This window comes from Parambassis ranga, chromosome 2 (assembly GCF_900634625.1).
Source record: "Parambassis ranga chromosome 2, fParRan2.1, whole genome shotgun sequence".
Taxonomy (NCBI): Eukaryota; Metazoa; Chordata; class Actinopteri; family Ambassidae; genus Parambassis; species Parambassis ranga.
Window position 1 is genome coordinate 38100138 of NC_041023.1, and position 21637 is coordinate 38121774.

General features: G+C 43.8%; 3 protein-coding genes across 11 annotated transcripts in view; 1 reads left to right on the plus strand and 2 right to left on the minus strand.

Moving 5' to 3' along the window:
* Nucleotides 1-11626, minus strand: part of LOC114446033 (striated muscle preferentially expressed protein kinase-like) — a 28490-nt gene extending 16864 nt beyond the window's left edge. Inside the window, exons 1-5 of one of the 7 annotated variants that reach the window (XM_028421444.1) lie at nucleotides 7666-8019; nucleotides 3606-3648; nucleotides 3019-3187; nucleotides 2425-2523; nucleotides 665-815 (exon numbers count right to left, since the gene is read on the minus strand). In XM_028421444.1, coding sequence (XP_028277245.1) covers nucleotides 665-815; nucleotides 2425-2523; nucleotides 3019-3151 — 383 coding nt within the window. In that variant the 5' untranslated portion in view covers nucleotides 3152-3187; nucleotides 3606-3648; nucleotides 7666-8019. Of the gene's footprint in view, nucleotides 1-664; nucleotides 816-2424; nucleotides 2524-3018; nucleotides 3188-3605; nucleotides 3649-4944; nucleotides 5787-7665; nucleotides 8020-9733; nucleotides 10235-10776 lie in introns of those variants that run through there. The other 6 variants (XM_028421461.1, XM_028421438.1, XM_028421429.1 and 3 more) reach the window with 6 other exon arrangements.
* inha (inhibin subunit alpha) lies at nucleotides 6940-14097 on the plus strand. 2 transcript variants are annotated; one of them, XM_028421499.1, is made up of 4 exons: nucleotides 6940-7239; nucleotides 12680-12763; nucleotides 12843-13228; nucleotides 13311-14097. In XM_028421499.1, the coding sequence occupies exons 3-4, from the start codon at nucleotides 12952-12954 to the stop codon at nucleotides 14036-14038; spliced, it is 1005 nt and encodes a 334-aa protein (XP_028277300.1). In that variant the 5' UTR covers nucleotides 6940-7239; nucleotides 12680-12763; nucleotides 12843-12951; the 3' UTR covers nucleotides 14039-14097. The 2 variants fall into 2 exon arrangements, with proteins under 2 accessions (XP_028277300.1, XP_028277290.1); XM_028421489.1 differs by lacking the exon at nucleotides 12680-12763.
* Nucleotides 14098-15115: 1018 nt separating this feature from the next.
* On the minus strand, nucleotides 15116-19973 carry LOC114430358 (gap junction gamma-1 protein-like). 2 transcript variants are annotated; one of them, XM_028398616.1, is made up of 5 exons: nucleotides 19759-19973; nucleotides 16910-17181; nucleotides 16611-16836; nucleotides 15862-16539; nucleotides 15116-15643 (listed from the first exon to the last, which is right to left on the minus strand). In XM_028398616.1, exons 2-5 carry the CDS (start codon nucleotides 17147-17149, stop codon nucleotides 15630-15632), a joined length of 1158 nt encoding a protein of 385 aa, XP_028254417.1. In that variant the 5' UTR covers nucleotides 17150-17181; nucleotides 19759-19973; the 3' UTR covers nucleotides 15116-15629. The 2 variants fall into 2 exon arrangements, with proteins under 2 accessions (XP_028254417.1, XP_028254418.1); XM_028398617.1 differs by lacking the exon at nucleotides 19759-19973 and adding an exon at nucleotides 19596-19730.
* Nucleotides 19974-21637: the final 1664 nt, after the last annotated feature.

A 21637-nucleotide genomic window follows, 5' to 3' on the forward strand; every position in this document is an offset into this window, starting at 1 on the left:
GGATCACATGATCATTAATTAGTGAGAGCATTCATGCTATAAACAGCTTGGAACAAAGCCCATTCATGCCACTGCAAACCTATAAAGATATGCTGTTAATCCAAAAGTGAGGGGCTGCTGTAGAAAACATGCAGTGGGTAAAAAGTTATCACAGTTTCCAGAAGTGCTGAATAATAATTATATTGCACCACTGTATCCTCTGTAATGGCAAAAATATTAACATAAACAATGATGCTTGGTTAACTTATATTATTCATCATATTTCATGTTTCAAGCCACACTCACAGCAAAGAGAGAGTCAAAGGAAAGTGTGATCAAATAAAATGAGTAAAAAAATGGAATACAATTTTTGCACATGAGGTCTATGGAGGATATAATGTCATGCCGTATGTGTCGTATCTGCAATTTAGGGTTTGTGGCCAGTCTTTGTGTTTTTTTAGTAAAATCCTGGAAATAAAAAGCCATGTGCTATAACGGCATAGAAAATGTTCTCCCTCTGTAGAGGCTGAACATGCTTCCATAGTAGTCGCTGCCTACAGAAACACTTTCCTCTGACCCCTGAATGGGCCGGGCCAGGTTAGCATTTGACGCCCGGATCAGTGGTTCCACGCCCAGGTGACGGACGGGTGGGGCCCCTTCGGCAGAGCCCCCACCGAGGCCTTGCCTGGCTGGGTTTGTGGGGTCCAAGTGAGGGCCTGGAGGGCGGGAGCCAAGGGCGCGAAGCTCTCGCTCCACCACGGGGTCATAGGTGCCGGGTAGGGTGGCCCTGCGGTCTGAAGCATCGGGGTTATAGTCCATCATCCTTCCTCCCTCACCTGGGGAGAGGGGGAGAGACAGTTATAAATGTGATGCCTTTCTTATAATCAAACTACAAAACAGGAGCATCATTAAGAATAAAAAAGAGCATGCTGGATAAATAGTCTATTGATTGCCTAAAAACAGGAAATGAAACAGAAAGAGCTACGTCTGAGGCGTGCAGTACTTAAAAAGATCCTCGTACATCGCAAATCAGGTAATGATTGACATTTTAGTGATGAGCAACGGAGACAGGAATGCTTTGGCAGCGATAAGAGAGAGCAGTCAGCATCTCGGGTTAATGAAGAGAACCTCGAAGGAGTCGAGCATATAAAACTGCTTGACTGATTGAATGAAATAATACTGACTCAGCATGAATGATATCATAAAGATGAGGAATCTTTCAGGAAAAGTGACACTACAAGCCAAATTGTATCCCACTCTGCTGCATCAAACAGGCAGAACGTCTTCGTTCAAGGCACTAGTTTGCAGCAGAGGCACAAAGAAAACAAATGATGTATCACCTCCCTCCCTCATTTGATATTCTATTTTTTTAGCTGCTAGTCTCCAGAGGGACGTGACGAAGGTGTAGTCAGCCCGCCAACACGAAAGCTAAGAAAGTGCAAACAGTGTGTGCGAGGGAAGAATATAACATTTCTTTGTGTGCGAGGAGGAAGAGAAGGGTGTCAATATTTCTGATCTATATTCAGACATCCTGTTGCCTGGTCAGGAATGGTGGTGAGGGCATGCAGGTTCTGTGAATCCACCACACAAATATACACTTTGAGGAATTCGATTCGACTGTGCAACACTTGCTACTGCAGAAAATGTCCTGAAAACTCTGTATTAAAGAATCACGAAAGTGAAATGTTTGATGTGGTCTTGATAAGATTACACCAAGAAAGTTGTTTTATAGAAAAAAAAAAACATGTAATGACGTTTTGGCCTGTTAGTGCTAGTGAAGGATTTGAACTGTTGAAAAGAATTATTATTTGCACTGTATTTCATATTAATAATTCAAATTTGCAGCTGAGCATTTAGCAACGGGGAATTTTTACTTGCTATTTTGAGTGTTCACACTAAAAGCATATAGTGCTTTAGCACCAGGATACTTGTGAAGGTCAGAAAGCTGAGCGTGAGACAACATTCCTCTCCCTAACTGGATCACCTTGGCTACATAGCAGAAGGGGATGTTATACTATGTAAAAGGAGGGGTCTTGCTCCCTTTTACATCCTAATTTTATTTAATAATCGATGCCTGGTTTTAGCCTCATTTATTCAGCAGAAACAGTCTCCATTTTTGTGGCTGTGTGCTCCCTGCGGAGCCACACAGTAAGACAGGGACCTGAGACAGGTTCCCTGCAGAAAACTAGGGCAGTGTGTCACACTGTTGCATCACACCATGAGGGATTAATGCATTCTGCCATATCGGATTTCTTCCAAAGCACATTCTGGGACAAGCTGATAACAGCCTTCTATAAATCTATCAATCTGATTCATAATTTTGTACAAGTGTTTTTGGCAGCAAATATTGCTGCTGCAGTAAATCAGACTGAATATATCAGAAGACTTCGGTTGTAGTGACTGCTGCAGCTGTTATATATTCATTTGTCTGCATAAATGATATACCCGAAGGTCCTCTTCGGCCAGCCTTGTCTTGGTGCCTCCCGGCCCCTTCTTTGGTTTCCATCTGAGGCTCTGTGGTCTCGTCCTCTGTGGTCTCAGAGTCTGAAATAAAACCACATGAGTTAAGATGGATGAAAAAAAACTCAAAAAAGAATTTAAGGAAAACAACAGCAGGTATGAATGACATTTCACGTTTGCTTAGCAGCACACATTTTGATGGGTCCTTGAAAAGAGCCGCAGAGAGCCCCCAGAGTGAAATAAATGGGCTAAAACTTGAGTGTGACATGAAGCCAGCTGCGGCTTATAAAATGCATGGGGGTGGGGGGAGGGTTATGTTAGGATGCTCTTCCCTCAGGTCTGGAGCTCGCAACAAAACAGCAATGCAAAAAAAAGGGAATTTCACAATAAAACAGAAAGACGACAACCAAGAAGAGACATTGAGTGCTGATCTATCAAGCAAAACAAGAGGATGCAGGAGAGGGAAAAGGCCTGAGGGAAACAGAAAGCACAGACAGGGTCAAAATAAACAGCCTGAGGCCACATTACATCAGAAACAGATGAAGTCAGCACAGGGTGAATCAAGACAGGCAGCTTTACCATAGCTTTGCTTTCGGCAGGAGCGGAAAACTTCGCTTCCATAGTGGCAGCAAGAGAGGGCAGACGGGAGAGCACCGTTACTATGGAAACCAGCATCTCTCTCACCCACACGACCAATCCTCTTCGTACCCATTAGAGTCTAAAAATCACCAGCCAAACTGCTGGGTGGCTGACAGATATGTTTACTGGTTAGAGAGCCTGTGAAGGAGGAGGACCACAAAAGAGGTTGCACCTCATTGCGCCTCAAATCAAGTCACATCCTAATTCCATAATAGTAATGATCACATGAACAATCACCATTAGCATGTGTAGATCCACCCATCTGTATCAAATGAAGTGAAATAGCTTGCAAGGGAAATCAATATAATTATGGGGAATATAAAGAAATAGGTATTGCCAAATATTATACCACAAACCGTCAAGGACATTATACAGAGCAAAAATATTATTTTGTGTGAGTGGATGTACATCAACATAACCCACACTAGTGGCAAGCAGTAAAACATAAAGCAATATAGGTGTCATTAGTGAAATAAATCAGGAAAACATGTACAACAATTGGTGTAAAGCTCATACTGACAACACACCATGGGTAAATCTGCCAAATGTCCGCGTGGAATGCCCAGTTCTCTGAAACAAGATACAAGAGTACAATGCATTATTCAAAAGCCACCACAGCCAAAAAGATTGGGTTTTACAAGAACTGCAGAGGTCCCATTTACTCTCAAGTGCTGCTTTTGTCACCCCAGACTTTAATCTAAGCAATTAAAGCTGTGAGCTGCAGCACAAAATTAATCATGTACATGGAAAAAATATCATCCAAACTTCAAAATGGCACTCTTTGGAGAACAGCGTGCAAATGTTACATCCAAACTAATCGAATTTTTCAAATTTTCCTTTATTTCTCCCTCATTACATCCCACTAGGTGGGAGACAACAATGAGAATTTGAAGATTAATATACATTTCTAAGATGACCTCCTCTCCTGCCGATGAGTAAGCGTCTGTGCTGATCAAGCACTCGATAAAACTGCTTCCTGGACAGCCTGTCAATCAGCACCAAGGGGAGCTCACAGCATGACTCACTGCTTTGCAGTGGATAGAAAGCAAAAGTAGCAAAAAAGTGACAAACATGAAATGACTCATTTCCCCTCGCTTTTGCTGTGCACTTCCCCATTGGTTGCTGCCTTTTGTGCCTGGCAATTTGATTAACTGTTGCCTGCTGTTTGACAGAGTCCCCTGGAAGCTTCCATCATTGTCGTGATCTCCATTGTTGTGCCCTCACGGCAATCATATCAGCGAAACACAGCTGCAACCGGCATCCTTTAAAAATTTGGATTTGGCCAATACTTCAATAAATATTCTAATCCTAGCAGAATTATTCTGACAAATCTGCTGCTGGAAGCAAAAGAACGCATCTCTAAGGTTTTGATATTGAAAAGAGGCGTCAGAAATCTGATTTATCTTGTGCGCTCCGCTCCCTTCATAGCTGTTGTGTGGCTGCCCCGATTCTCCTGTCTCCATGGAGTGTAGCCTACTGACACACTTTTCGTCTGCCCCAAATTTGTGAAACATGTTATATGAATTACTTATATTTAACAAAACAAATACATTTTCATGACACGCATGTGCACATGAACAAAAGGAGGACGTGGAATATTACTTATTAAAATATGCTTTTCTACTCTGCTTTTCTGGGCTGACTTTCTCCGTCCTGATAAGTCCTCAGTGTCTCAGCTTTTCACCAGCAGAAATGAAGTTGTCATCTCCTACAAACAGCCATAATTCTTGCATTCTTACTGCTCTTATATATTACATAATCAACACATTTGCATCTCGATCAGGTAAAGGGTGTGGCATGCCATCCAAATATATAAAAATACCACCAATATCGCCCACAGCTACAACCATAAAGGTGCAAACTCACCTGAAATCTCTTCTTGGACCAGATTTTCTTCATTTTCAAGCCTCCCTGTCAAGCGGCCAATAATACCTGTGGCATAGGCTCACAAAAGCATCCCTACAACAACGACAACAGCAACAAAAAGCCCGGGGTGTGGCATCAACAACAACACCAAAAAAATTCTAAACGGGATTCGGCTGCCTTCTGAGCGTGGGTGTGTTTACTCTCCAGTCTGGCAAGGGAGAAAGAGAGCTAGAGCGATACGGAGAGAAGGAGAGGATGCAAATAAGCCGAAGCCAGGTGTCTTTGTGTCTGAGTGTGCATCCGCGTTCCTCTCTGACGTAGAGGCTGCCAATTCTCAGCTGGTTTGCTCCCCCTCTGCCTGCTCTCCGTCAGTTGAGAGCGCACTCTGAACAAGAAGAGAAGGACGAGGAGGTGGGGGTTGGAAGCCTGAGCATAAGGCGTGTGTTGGTCTTGATTGCAGTGATGAGAGCGGAGGATAAGAGGAGGAGGAGGAGGAAATGAAAACAACTGGCTTCAGCAGAGCAGCAGGAGTGGATGATGAGAGCGACAAAGAAGAAGAAAGAGAGGTGGTGGGATGAAGACTGAGAATGCAAACAGAGGAGGTAACAGATGAAAGAATAGAGGAGATACAAGCGAAAACAAATCTTCACCCCATCCTCCATCTCCCAGTCTATTCCCCTCTTTTCATTGTCATCCTCTCTGAGGAAGGGTGCAGTCTTCAGCTAAACCCATAAGCCATCAAATATTAATCCATATTCCATGTCTGTTAGCTTGAACCTGCAATAGGGTCAAGGCCTCATGCAGCTACTTGGGCTAGAGATCAATTTACCTCATTTATGAGGCAGAAATTAGTTTTTTTTTTTTACACATGTGAATCAAAGAGAACTTCTCAGTGACAAGAACATGCGAGATCTGCCGCCTCAGACCTACACACTTTGTATTAATCAGACTGTGCACCTTCTCCATCACATGAGACTAAAATTAATCACATCAGATCTTTCTTGCTCTTGCAGCTTCTTCCTCTTGGTGAATATTTGCATTGTTTTCAGCGAACACTAGATGCAGTGGATTGCAAAATGTTATTTTAACAAACCTCTCTCTGTTCACCCTTGCACTCCTCCTCCTCCATCCATCACCGGCGAGAGGCAGAATGTGAAGCAATCGATACCAATGCTTTATGCGTGATATGGGATACACCCCCAAGTAACAGTTCAAACGCCCCCTGATCAATAATACCCATCATAACACAAGATTCCACTGCCGTGATCCAATGAAAAAGAAGATACACTGGTGAAGCGTCCATCTTAGAGCTGCTTCCAATGTTTTTTTTATGCCTACTAAAAGCCACAATGAGTCAACCAATCTCTGACAGCCATTAAGAATCAGATTTTATTGGTAAATGTCATTTATCTTCTGCAAAATTTGTCATCCTGAGAAATCCTGAGACACTGAGCGAGCATTAAAAAGCTGCATCCCACAGTTTAATTAGCTTAAAACAACCAGAGGGTGAGCAGACTTCACGGAAACCCATTGATTTTGTGACAAGGGCTGGTTTCTGTGGAGCAGGTCTGATGGATGCCTCCCAGGCATACAGCTTTATCAGCAGCAAGTCTGGCATCATCTCTCAGCAAAGGAAAACAGATTCTGCTGCTGTTACGTCACACCAGTGCCAATCCAGACAGTCCATAACATAAACAGCATATCTGCTATTTTCTTTAGACTGTGTGCAAATTTAAGTCAGTGCTTTGGCCCCAAGTTGGCCTTCTGTACTGTACTGCTGGGAGGAATGGATTGACCAATCAGATGCTTCACTCTTGTGGTCCTGTAGGCTTGAAGCACAAAAACAAAAGAGAGAGAACACATAAAAGAAACTAAGTAAGTGCTGTAGTTTGGAAATCCCGACGGCCAATGTTGACAGTCAAAGTGCAACCCGATCCTACCACCTAATCCTGACCAAATCCCTGCGGGTTTCCGTGAATGACTGTGTACCAGCACGATGGAACACAAACACGCCGCGTGCCAGGCCAAACACCAGGAAAAAAAAAAGTTAAGAAAAACGCCATTGGCTTTGCCTCAGCTGCCTCGTGAGAATAGAAAACCTAATTAATTGTACTGCATCCTTAATCCACGTGGAGAATGTGAAATTTTCAAGCAGCTATAGATTATTTCTGCTCTGGTATGCCAGTGTGAGACGCCCGCGATCCTGGATTGATAAGAAATGACGAGAGCAGGAATGGCATGCTGTGTATACTGCCTTTAGAAGACACTGTGACTGCGAGGACCATGGGCCAGCAGGTCTGTACAGAGAGATGGTGATATTATAAGGACGGCTGTAATTTAACAATCCATGTAAATAAGCTAAAGGTCTCAGATTTAGCTCCGTTTTGGTGTTAAGTTTTTTTTTTCCTCTTTAAAGAAAACACAAGATGCTCTTTTTACTGCAATTCCATATGCTAGGTTAAGGCTAGCTCTTGGCTAAAAACTATTAAGTATTCTTTTTGATTCATTTAAATATGCACAATAAGAAACAGTTGAAAAAAACTGTTGAACCTTCAAGTAAAGCCTGCAGTAAAAAGCTTTATCCCTGAATCCAATTAAGCAGGGACAATAGCAGCCTCCGGTGCATTGCCTTGTTTTCATTTCCATTACAGCTGTTCCAATTAGTTGCAGATCATACAGTGCTCCCCTGCGCCTCTGACTTCATCCTGTTCACACACTCACCTCTCTGCTTCTTGCTCCTCGGCCCGCTTGCGCCTTCCCTGACGCTCCTCAAAGCTTTGCGAACATCTAACAGCTCCTTCCGCAACATTCTGTCGTGAGATCTCCCATCTCCTCTCATAACCTTCCAAGGTTTACCTACACCGCCATCATCTTCCTTCCCCGTGTGATCTATTTCAAGTCCTGTATAAGTACAACCCCTTCAGTTGTAACGTACTTTCCCTTCTGCACCCCCTTTCAGAGAGCCCACATCCCTCCCCCCTAGTTATAGCAGGAGATTAAACACACAGAACGACCTTTGCTGTCCTCTGTAGGTCACTCTGCTTGAACTATGCAGGAGTTTGGAAACTCTAGCACACGGCAGACATGTTGTAATACACCATGAATAATATGCTACAGGGAGGTAGTTGGGGGATGATACACAAGTTGTGATGATCTATTTCAGAATTCGGGCCTTGACACTGGAGGAAGCTAACAATGTAGCCTTGCATCAGTTAAAAATACATTTAAACCAGATCAGACTATGTTATCATCAGACTACGCAAAACAGCAGATGCTTGCAGGGATCTGACACCTGGGTGCAAACTAAGAGTAGCTTTATTCAAAATCATCTTAAAGGCTATGATAGTGTCCAATAATAACAATAATAACTGCCTGTCAGATTTATCTTGTGGTCCCGACCATGTCACAATACAACAATTATCAGATGTACAATTTTTCCAGGCTTTTGAAAGTATGTTAATAAAAGGGTGACATAACATAGTCAAGACTTCACACCTCTGACTCGCTGAGCGATGCACAAAAGCAGCCAGAAGAGCCATTAAAACACACCTCACGCAGACCAGTACATACAAACACACGACCCACTCCCTCCTCGTCTCTTTTTCATCACACTGACCATGATTGAGTGTGACAGTGCCGCGTCTTGACCGCGGTGATGCTATAATTATCTGTTATGTCTGCTAGTGCAATTGGAGAAGGGGGCCGGCGGCACCCACACATCACTGGAGCACGAGCCCTCTGGCTGGCACGGCACATACCGGTCCATAAATAACCACAAGGAGAGAGGGAAGAGGGGAGATATAAGAGGTCAGGAAGATAAGAAAACAGTGAGATAATGGGCAAAAATTAGAAGAGATGGGGAAAAGATTATTTTTTCTATCTTGTGTATGATTACTAATGGAACAATAGCAACAAGCCTCTCCACCATTTTTTTGGCTACCATGGCAACAAATCCCTGAGCAGCATATTCTTACATGCACTTATTTACATGACCACAGGAGGGTGCGAAGCTGGGCATGTGCTGCCTAAATCTAATTTCAATCAAGCTGAAATTAGACTGTGAGAAACAGTTGAAAAGAATTTGTGGATCAAAGCAAGGAGATCCGAGACAGAGAGACGTGGAGGCAATGAGTGATACGCCAGCTGCATAGTGTGAGAGCTGCTGGCTGACATGTGAGCTCAGCTATCTCCACAGGACGAAGCGACAAGATGATCAAATCGTCGAGGTTCAAACAAAGGACGGTCTTATCGATACCACCAAATTCTATGTGTATATCTCAATGTGCATACGCCAGCTGCAATCAAGAGTTGAACTAAAAAAAACACACACAAGTCTCCCAGTGACATCCTTATCTCTGCAAAGCAGTGGTGACAAGATAAACTAGGAGCGACAGGCAATCCATTGAAAGCCAGCAAAGGCAGACAGTGACTTCACTTCATAACCTGAATTCAGTGAGTGAGAGCTGCAGGTGGAGGACGTGACATAAAGTAACACTCTTACTGAAGATTTTCAAAAACCAATGTGTGAATTTATGCTGACAGCCCGGCCACCATGAGCGCGACTTCACACACCAAAGCATTCTAATTTTGGAAGCAGCATCTTCACACCTTAATTCGATTTTACAGATTAATCACTCTCTCATTATTCTGCCAGCTAGGTGCCAGCTTACACAGAGAAATCTAAGCACATAAACCTGACGTAACACAAAGATTTATAAACCTGAATATATTCATGGAAGTCCACTAAAAGCAGCTCTGCAGACTGCAACATTTTATCATAAAACATTACCTTCGCCGAGGTCCATGATGGCGAGGACAGCACTGCAGCTTGCATCTCCCAGCTCATTGGTCGCCACACAGGTATACAATCCAGCGTCGCTAGTGCGGCAGTCCCGTATCCACAGCCCACCTGAGTCCTGGGCCTCTGATGGAGGAATGGGCTCATCATTGTGGTACCAAGCCAGTGAAGGTTTTGGATACCCTGACACGGACACCCTCAGTCGGATGTCGCAACCCGTGCCTACTGCTGCTTTGCGGAGTTTGCGGATGAAAGCCGGCGCTGCAGGCTCTGGCTTTTCAACCCCACTGTCTTGAAGAACTGTGATTTTGGCCCTCTTAGAGGGGATGTTGTTAAGACAGGGATTTGGCCATTCTGCCATCTTGATTGCTTTATTTGGTTGATTGTTTGTTAATTGATTGGGCTATCAAGATGAGCAGCACTTATTGAAAGATCCATTGGTTCAGATGTTTGGGCTCACAGCAAGGACAGAGGATGTTTGAGCACCGGCGACTGAAAAGAAAAAAAAATATAACAATCAGATACTACAAGAAAGCAGACTTTAACCAGTTTGACTTCCAAAACCTTCCTTTATGCAACAAGCTTTTCTGCCATTTTCTGGGCTACCGTGACAACCAGTCACTTCCTGGTTTGATGTACAATAAAAACAAAGAAAAGGCCAGTGTATGAGGATGATATATTTGTGGTGCACCTTATTTGGTACCATCAGAGGACATTCTCATCCAATAAGATAAGAAGGGGCAAAAAAAGTTGTCATGTGGGCAGTGATGATGACCCACTTTGTGTGTCTGACATCTTGAGGAGGGAGTTCAAAGAGGGAATGAGCATACTAGTCACTGCTTCCAGCAGAGGACACAAACAAACAACAATTATCAATCGCCTCCTAAATACTATCTAGAAGGGATCTGAAACTGAAATGCAGTGAATTAGTATGTTCATAATTAACAGAAAATGTACTGATCAAATAATGTGTATTTATAGTCCACATATATACTGAGTCTGAAATACACCTAATAGAAAGAAATCCATCTTACCTCACCTTTGCCACAAAATCCAAAAGGAATCCCTCTGGACATCCCCGCAAAGTCCAAGTTAAGGTAACAAGATCCATGGAGCAAAATATTACATCTCAAATCATTTGCTTAAGTCTCTCCGTGTCCTTTAGCGAGCATGGGCTGTAGGTGTAAGTCCACCCTAGATCATGTAGCATTAGCAGCAACTGCCATGGTCCCTTTCAACAGCTTTAACCCCTCTGAGGAGGCGAGGGGGAGAGAGACACAGACAAAGAGAGAGAGAGAGAGAGAGAGAGAGAGAGAGAGAGAGATCCTTCTTCCCTAATGTCAAACCACTCAGGCCTCCTGGTCTTGTGTGTTTTCCCCTTTAGGTGCTTCTTAAAACTACACTTTTAACCTTTTCAGGCTCTTCAAGTGCTTCAATCTGTCTCCTTCTCTTCCCATGTCACTGCCTTAACTCCCCTAACTTCCTTTAGGTCGGGGACAACAGCTCCAATAAGATAAGATTATCAACAAAAAAATGTGCATGTGTGTGTGTGTGTGTGTGTGTGAGAAAGGCAGGGACGGCATGTGTGTGACAGTTGGAGGTGCTATAAAAAGAAAGCCTAAGAATACACTAGACTTTATACATGCAACTGCTGGACAGTGATATAACAACACAACAGCTGCACTGACTTGTCTGTGTTGTTAGTTTATGTTGTGTTTCTTTATGCTTTAACCAGCTTCCCATTACTTACTTACTCCTGTGTTGTGCAAATGTGAATTTAAGGAGCCGTTGCTGTGGTTACAGGCCCTCCAAGACTTTCAGCTAGTTTGAATAAATCTAGTTAAAGCCCTGGAGCAGGATCTCACTGTTTTGGATGATATAATAGATTCAATTGGTTTCCACAGCAACAGTTACCATCTTACCTGAACATCAGCCAGTATACAGGATGCCATTATTTCAGACCTGCACATTTATCTGAGAACTAGAGAAAAACTGAAACCAACAGGAGAGTGAAACAATATACAGTTGTTACATCGGTATCTATGGCATTGTACTAGAAAAAACATAACATTTAGGCATGCCATGTTTTCTTTTCTGTCTGTTTTAGTCACATTATACACATAATTTTGTCTGCTGGTAATGTATTTTAGCGCCCTCTTCTGGTAAATGCTAGTACTTCACCGTTCAAATATCCATGATAAATCGTTTGTGCAATAAAACGCATTGTTAAAGGTTGTAATAATCACAGAAATGATTTATGAAGCATGAACGAGCTTCTGTTAGCTACATGTAGCACCTGCCCTCTAAAAGGCAGAACCGGTTAGCAATAGCACCAGTTAACATTAGCATCTTTCACTAATATTTATCACTACTTGACACTACTGACTCTTCCGTCACAACTTTCCTGGAGCGTTGTGTTTTGAGCATTTTAGCATTTTAGCAAACACGTTTCACATGACAAGACGTAAACAAAGCGGAAGTTACCTTTTGAGACTTTGTTGTTGTTCTGGTTGCGGAACAGCTGCCTAAATGGTTCTAATCGCATTTATGACTTTCAAGTGTAACATTTAACCATGGTAGTGCAACAGTAATTGCACGATTACAGATGAGTGTGTTACCTGCGGTTCTTTTGTAGACAATATCATGTGCGCCATCATTGCGCAATTACCAGTTCGTGCCACAAGGGGTCGCTGTTCTGCAGAATAGTCTTGTTTTCACCAAACAATACACGATAAATAATAAAAAAGTGCAAATATTTAATCACCCAAACAAGCTTTAGTGTATTTAATATGCAACAATTTTGCATTTAGTCATTTTTTTTGTAGAATTGCAGAATAAAACAAACCTTGGTGAACATCTGCATTCTGGCACCTGCTAAAACCGGATTAAAAAACTGCCCTTGTGCACAAACTAACAATGAAAAAAAATGTTTCTCAGAGCAGGATTCAAAGATTCAAGGCCAGCCGGATAAGACGTGTTGCCTTCAAGCACACAAAGGCGTTTTGTTTAGTGGGAAAACAGGTGTGTGATACAGCCACACTTTTAAAAATGTTTGTGTTAGATACAAATATTATGTGTGCACATTCCCTTTGTGAAACAGATACAACATTCCATCCTTCGAGGCCAGGCTTTATCTTCCGGTGAGCCAGCAGACCTCACTTGACTTCAGTTGCAGACCTGAGACAGTAAAAGAGGAGCTTGGTGCAGTCATGGTGTCCTGTGCCATCCTCATCCTGGGCCCTTTCTGGGTCTCCTGCCTGATCCGAACCTGCAGAGGAGAAGAGCTGTCCAGGGAGGTGGTGTTGTCCTATTTGAAAGAGCGGGTTCTGGAGGGCCTTGGGTTGGAGGTGTTGCCAAGTGACACTTTGCAGGCTCCTGGAATAGAGAGACACACCAGAGTCCCCAGGACGAGCAGGACAACATGGGTTAATGATCAAAACAGTCAAGAACAAGAATCCTCTGAAATTATTCTGTTCCCCAGTCCAGGTGAGAGGCTTTTATTTTCTTAATTTAAAGTGAATCCATTTAAAAAAATTATTCACTCACATTTGTATATTTGCTTTCCCAGCATCCTCCTGTGCTACATCTGGACCAATCACCTTCACATACTACTTCCAGCCGTCTATCAACACCCAGGACACCGTGGTCACATCTGCCCACTTCTGGTTCTACGCAGGAGAAGGAGCCAACTCCTCCGCCCAAGTCTTCATTATCACCTCAACCCAGCAGCTCCTCCAGGCAGCAGAAGCTCCAGCCCAGTCCAGCCCTGATGGCTGGATCACCTATCACCTGGATCAAACCCTGCTAGGCTCAGTGGCTGAGGGTCCCTTCCTGCTTCAGGTCCACTGTGCAGCCTGCCACTGCAGCAACAATGAGCCAGACAAGACCCCCTTCCTCCACATCCACTTCCATCCCCAGGGTCCGGCTCGATCACCCCGCCACGCAGAAGCAGCAACTACCATCCCCTGGTCCCCTTCTGCAATCTATCTCCTCCAGAGGCCCTCTCAGGAGAGGCCTCACAGCAGAGACTGCCACAGAGCCGAGATTGACATCAGCTTTGAGGAGCTGGGCTGGGAAAACTGGATCGTCCACCCAAAGGTTATAACTTTCTACTACTGCCACGGGAACTGTTCGGCTGGGGATCGGACCATGACGCAGCTGGGGATCACTCAGTGCTGCGCTCCAGTGCCTGGGTCCATGAAGTCCCTGAAGGTCACCACTACGTCTGATGGTGGTTACTCTTTCAAGTATGAGATACTGCCAAACCTTATGCCAGAAGAGTGCACCTGTATCTGAACATTTAAAGGGCCAGTTCACCCAAAAACAAAATAAAAGCCTTTCCCCCTATGTTTAATATGCACAAAATATTTGTTAAATCTTTTCATATATATATTTTAACATTTTTTATATATTGTATTAAGCATGTATGCTGTCACAGTATACACACACAAACATATCTGTGTATATATTTGCATCCAGATAGATAGACCTATGCATAAAATCACATACAGAATGTGCAATGGATTATTAAATAAACATATTTGAGGAAGAAGTCTATATTTGTGTGATCTCGGTCATTATAAACCCACCTTTGATTGCTTTCACATTATGCAACTATCAAATACAATCTTTGTAAAATGTGTTTTTGTGCCTATATTTCCCCATCAGCATTATGTTGTTGTTTTTCCTTCATGTGGCCTCTAGAGGGCAGCGTAGGCCTATTTAAACCCCAATTCCTTTACAGACACCAAATCATTTCATTCAAATATATTTATTTCCTCTGAAGACAAAATAATCTCTACAGGTACAAAACTACAAAACTTGCAATAGAAAAAGAAAGAATAAACCACTGAAAGATATTTAGACTGGAATGTCGTACCGTGCAATAAGCGGAAGTGAGATGATTACTAGAATACAGCATCAAACAGCTCTTTAGCAATCAGGATGAAGGATGAATGGAAGATCGCATGTTTGCATGTCACGTGCTGTCATGCTTTACTAAACAGGGGTGGGCTGTTCCGTCCCCGTTTGAGCACAAAAGGAAAGAAGTGGTGTGTGTCCGAGGATGGAAAACGGTCTCACCGGAGAAAAATGTAAATTTCAGGGTGGAATTTCATTGTTGACAGTGGCCCAGGAGGCAGATATTTCCAGCTGCTTGGCAAAAAGGTAGATTATTCAGCTTTCTGGATTGCTTTTTGTCATGCGAGATTCTCCATGCCAACGGTTCCTTCGAGCTATTTCTAATTGATTGTACATGATTCAAGCATTTCCCAGGTAAATATGATTTGGCTGATTAGATACAGGCATTCTACAATGGCTACTAAACCCTAACATTAAATCTGTTTAAATTAAACATGACTCATCTAAGCACAGGTTGTTGGGAGAGGGAGGGAAAAAAAACAGAAAAACCCACACACAAATGCTGCTGCACACGCTCCAAACCCGACACGACCTGAGGCTGGGAACATAACAAGCCTTGACAAAGTGGAATGTAGATATTTGGCATATTAAAAAAAAGTCCCTTGTAAAGGGAAGACAAAGCAAAGTACACCCAGCCGGAGGTGTCTTAAGATCAAGATAATCCTAACAAGCAATGAAAGTGGACTAGGATTACCGCACGAGCAGAACGTGTGGCAGGCTTTCAAGTTTAGAGTCGTGGAGATGAACCTTTTGTCGCAGCTTAGTCAGCATTTCCTCACTTTTTACTACTGACCCCAAATACTGAAAGGCACGTTTTTAACATGAACACACGCGCGCACACACTCACACACTCACACACACACTTTGGTCTCCCTCAGTGGTCTGACTGCATTCCCATATGTGCTTCCCCCCACGTGTTTAAGGCCAGTAGGAATGGAAGGACAGACGCTTGAGGCAGGAAGCACGCTCAGGCATGTATTCCTGCAGGAGGAAGAGATGACACGATGATGAACATCGACAACACCTCACTGCAGCTTCATTTAGATAGCACAACTGTTCAATACGCTCTAAAATGAGCAAAGTCTATGCCAGGTAGCTAATGTGAGTTGAGCAGAGTTGAGCTTCATGGTATGTGTATAGAGAATGTAATAATTAAATATTTAAGTATTAATGTAATATTGTATTGGTTTGTCTGTTACCTTTCCCGCTTGCCTCTCCCTGGTTTTCCTGGGCAAAGTTGAGGCGGTTCTGCTCGGCAGCTGTCTGTGCTGCGTTGTTGACCTCCGGGCTGCTGCTGCGTGAGGGGCTTCCCTCGTCCGCCTGGTAGGCGAGGTCGAGGTGCTGCTGGGCCAGCTTCAGGTGCCTCCTCAATCGCTCCAGCTCCCGGGAGGATGGGGCCTCGTCTCCAAAGCTCTCCCGGCCGGAGTCCCCCATCGGCAGGTCCCTCAGCTCCCCTTTCAGTTTCTCCTTCTTCATGGTGGCGTTATACCCCGGTGGGGCTGTAGGCATGGAGCGGGAGGTGGGAGGGCGGGCCCGAGCATTTAGCGTGGCTCGCCGGCGGAAGGTGTCACGGATGCCACCGACTCCCAGGTGGATGATTTCCAGGACGGTGAGGAGCAGGCAGAGGAAGGACACCACGTACATCACCATGAGGAAGATGGTCTTCTCTGTTGGTCGGGACACGAAACAGTCCACTGTGTGCGGGCATGGTGAGCGGGTGCAGACGTATGAGGGTATCACCTCAAAGCCGTAGAGGATGTACTGACCAAAGAGGAAGGCGACCTCGAAGGACGAGCGCCATAGCAGCTGGCACACGTAGACTTTCATGAGGCCGTCACGGAGGATCCGCCGCCGGCCATCGTGCTTTTTCCCTGAACCTGGAAAACACAACAACAGGTCAGAATCTTGGGACAAAATAGAACTGAAAAAAAACTTGTGACAGACATACTTTTCTCTTCTTTGTCTGCCTTTTCTGGTTCAATCTCCTCAGCGATCATTGGGTCTTCCTCTCCATTGTCCTCCACCTCTTCGTAGTCACGCATAGCCCCACGGTTGACGATGGGTATCCTCTTTTTGTGGTTACAGCTGGGCTGGTACTCGGAGTCTGCCATGCGGGCGATCTTGTGCATGGCGAAGCCCAGGTACATGATGGTGGGAGTGGTGATCAGGATCACCTGAACAAAGCACACCATCGCTATTTAGAGACACTCCAGATCTCTGGAAGATGATGTTGAATCTGCAGCTCACCTGAAATATCCAGAATCGGACGTGTGAGAGGGGCGCGAAGGCGTCGTAGCACACGTTCTCGCAACCGGGCTGCTGCGTGTTGCACACAAATTTACTCTGCTCATCGTAGTAGATGGTTTCGCCACCGACTGCCGTGAGCACGATGCGGAAGATGATGAGCACAGTCAGCCAGATCTTACCGACAAAGGTGGAGTGGTTGGAGATCTCGTCCAGAAGGCGGGTTAGGAAGCTCCAACTCATGGTGTCAAGGTGAATGGAGCGCTAAAACAGCTCTGGATACAGAGACACAAAACAATCATTTCAGGGCATTTTATGAAGATTTTACTGCTGAGACATATTTTTAAATAAATAGATCCACCACTTGGCCTCTTAAATGTAAATACAGAACGTTTTTTTAGACTTTATAAGACATTTAGAGTCTTTGGGGGCTGGGAAACCAGTTTGTACCATTTGTACAGAAACCCAAAGTAAAACCATTCATATTTACAGACCCTTATGATGTCACAAGGGGACAACAATGTCAAGTTATTTGTTAACATGAAATATTATCTATATAATGTTAATGCAGCAAAACAACAACCATCCTCCTGAAATGGGCATGCTCATTAGCATTTAAAGCTACAGGCTCTTGTATTGTGGGACCTTTAAAAGCCTGGAGGTGAGAAAAATGTGATTACAGTCCCTACTACACTGGCAACACTTTGGCAACTCCCTACCACACCAAGCCCAAATGTATTAATTCAAACAAAACAAACTGTTGGCAGGTTGCAGCGAGCCATGAGGAGACCTGCTGTGGCTTTTGCCCTGCAGGAATAAAGATACTTAAAGCGGTGAATGGATTCAGGAATGCATTTCCTGACACACTGCCTGGCATTTAAATAGTTTACAGCCACAACATGGCATTTCAACAACAAGCCAAGAGGAGGAAAATATATTTTGATAGAAAAGCTTCATCTGGAAGCAAAAATTTTAAGTTTATGAGACATTAAAAAAAAAAAGCTTTATTCCGCAAACCTTCCTTCTCTCCATTTCTACTTTTAGAATCCAGGGTGTAGCAAAGAAAATAACCAGAATTTTATGACTCACTACAACAGAAACTGTCGACACTACAAGCATCTATGGACTCGCCTCCTAGGATTAACACACATAACTCAGGCCTCCACTTGCCAGGTTAATCATCAAATGCTGAGAAATGGTGGAGGAATGGTGACGTGCCCGAGCCCGACCTGAAAAATTATTTAAAAAAAAAAGAAAAAAGCTGAGGACGACAGCAGACATAATTGTAAGATTCATTCATAGCGGGGGCCTGGTAAGTGTCGGTTTCAGTCGTGGGAATGTCTGAGCTCTGTGCCAAAACAGACAACTGTGTGACCATGAAGGAGAAGTCAGACTGAGACACGCAGTACAGCTGCAAGGCGACATCCGTTACAGCCATAACACAATTACACCTGTAAGTGGTACAGGTGCTAAAATGTCAAGATCCTTTCACACATATTCTGGCTCATATACCTTTGAAACCTTGACCCATAGCTGCATCTGGTATATGAGCATAATTTATGAACAATAATAAATAAATATGCAGAACTGCAGGGGTGAAGCCAGGACCCAACTTAATTGTTTGCATTTAAAGTGACTTCAGCATAGCATTAGCTGGCTATGGAGCAACAACACACCCTAAAATACATTCCATTACATAAATGACACATTGATTCTTGTAATGTGTTGCAACTAAGTGCAGCCGTTAACATGGAAAATTAGGTAAAGTATGTGAAAACGTGCACTTTTGTGCACTGGGTTTGGATTCCACTGTAGACACACACACACACACACACACAGTTTACTCTGACCACCTTTACAGCAGCCCTTGTTCACACACTGTTAAATGACCTCACCACTGTCATCCACTCTGGATAAAACCCACAAAAAGCAAAAAACAGCATCCCCGTCACCCATATTTGACCAAGACAAACTTAACTAAAAGCAAACATTTCTCTATGCTTCCAAGCAGTAGCTTATTTGCTCATGTGGGATAAAGCCAGCTCAACTGACTTAATGGCTTTTCTGCTTCAGGAGTCACAGACTCCAGGAGGAGATGGAGGAAGAAGTAGGAGTAGGAGGAGGAGGAGGAGAAGGAGGAGAAGGTGGGGGTTGAAGGGAAAGTTTTTTGGGCAAAAGGATCTGGACAAAGCGAAGGCGAGTTAACATTCCTGCCTAACCAAAAGCAGAAAGCTGGATTTTTAGGGTTCAGGGAGCAGACAGAGGGCACATGAGAGGAAGCAGCAGCAGCCATGCATCTCTTAAATGTCAATCACTGCTCCTCTGTGCTGTCACCGCCTCCAAACGTGGAAAAAAAGAGCCTGCTTTTATATTTTTAATAAAAAGTAGCTGAGAGGAGGTTTAAAAGGATCCTGTTGAAGGCTGTGAACACGATTTGCTGAGTCAGACTGAATTGTTTTGGAAATTGTGGCATTCCTAAAGGAAAACAAAGTGCTGCCAAGATTCAGTGGGAGAAAAAAAAAGTCCACTGAAGATGAAGCCATCATTTGTTACAAAGAGACAGAACCAGGATTAGGTTGGAAAGCTAAAGAATTACTAAGTTAAAAAAGTCTATCAAACTACATGACTTCACAGCGCTTTGGTATTTTTCCCCTCTGGATTTCAAACTGGCGAAAAGAAGACGACTCACCGCTCTCCGGCGCGCACGGCTCCAAAATCTCGTCACGCAGACGCACGGATTTATCAGGGCTGCTCTTTAAGATAAACTTCTCCGCCACCACAAACCCCCAAAAGAACATAAACAAAGAAAACAAGCCTGTATGAAGTAAGTTTTCTCGCTCCCGAACCCTCACCTTCTGCTCCAACCCGCGCGTCTTCTCTCCTCGCGCTTAATTGCTTCACCAGGTTTTTCTAATTAACGCGTGCTCTCATCGGCGTCTGCGTCCGTGGCAGCCGTCACTGTGAACCCATTCGGCCCGTGTTGACCCCATGTGTCGGGGTCCCGAACAGGACGACAAAAGAAGGATGTCTGATTCCTGTGGACTCCTGCTCCCCTCCTCCTCCTCCTCCTCCCGCACCTCCTCCACGTAACTCGGCCCCATTCACAAGAAGAGGAGGCCCCTCGCCTGAAACCTGAGATCCACGACGCGGACTACCGTTCTGCCCTAATCACAAAGCACCATGGGAATCCTATTATACGTTTTAAAATATGATGATGCTCTGCAAGTGTCTCAGGTCTCCATAGGGACACCGGAGGAATTCCCATGTTCAAGCCTGTGTCTAACTTGCTGAAGCAGGCAACTATATAAATTCTTTATATTATTCTCTAAATATACACGGCCACTGCAGTGGGCCCACATTGCAGCAGCAGCACTGCTATAAATTCTTTATTTATGAAGGTTGTAATGTTCAGTGTTTGTCCGTTTATGGTTCAACTTTATGGTTATTGTGGAGGCTAAAAAAACTTCACCTAATATAATCTGTCTGTGTGTGAGGACATATCCTGGGTTAGGCTCCAAAATGCTTAGTCTAATCCTCTGGATCTGATAGCATCTTTTTGTCAGACCCTCCTTTCCTGCGTCTTAATCCTCACATCCAGTTTGAAGATAACCCAGATGCAGATAATCCACCGGTTAAAGGGCCACTTTTCAAGATTGAAATGAAATCAAATTTATTAGAAGAATGTCAAGAGATAACTTTGTTTGTGTACCAGAGGCAGCTACTGAAAAAAAACACATGATGTAATACTCTGGTGCAGAGATCACACATGCAGTGTGATGTCATGGAGCAATTTGGGCAGCTTTAAGATTGCTGTGTTTACATCAACTTGTGTTTTCTTGCTGGTGAGGTAGTGTATCAACCCGTGACGTGTAAAATATGTGGAATGCTCCTTTAAACTGTTTATCAATGTTGTTTTAATGTGCTGTAATCTAACCTTTCTGTTTGGCCTGCGTGACCTGGATCCCACCAAGAGCTAAGCCAGCTTTTGGCCAAACAACAGATTTCTCACTGTCATGGACGCTCCAGCTGCACGTTTGGAGGAGGAGGCTGTGGGAAAACCGCATGGCTTCCTCTCATTATTTCCTTTGATTGTGATCAGCATTCACCTGCAAAAATGATTCATTTTAACCCATGTGATTATTATACAGCTTTAAAATAAGAGCTGGAAGTATGAAATTCAGATTAAACAACTGGTGGTAAAATACCAAAGGAGGTGGGACGTACCTCTCTTGGGGCTCAGAAATTCCTTCCTCCACCCCTGCAGAGAATATATTAACTGCCTGATATGAAGCTCCTCCTCCTAACACATGTTGTGGTAATGTTTTAGTATCAAAGCATGATTGCTTATTTCCTCCAAAACATAAAAAAAATCCCTGCAATCATTATGACTCATGGATTTTTGAAAGCTGACTTTGTTGGATCATTAATTAAAAAAACTGTGAAACTACTTGAGGAAAATGATCCCAGATGCCAGAAAGTAGAATTAATGATGCAGTGTCTTACATATCTCTCCACAAAAAAATAAAAACAACAAAAAAAAGTGGAGCATTAAAGCTGCGGGTGAGTAGTCTGCAGCCATTTGTGTGATTTGTGTGTAAGCCCATCGCTGCTTTGCTTTTCTCATCCATGTGGCTGCAGCTGAAGGTGAGCCAGGTCTCCGGCATGCATGTGCACAGCACATGTACAGCACCGGTGGCTAAAGAAATATTTACACTGTGAAATTATTTCACA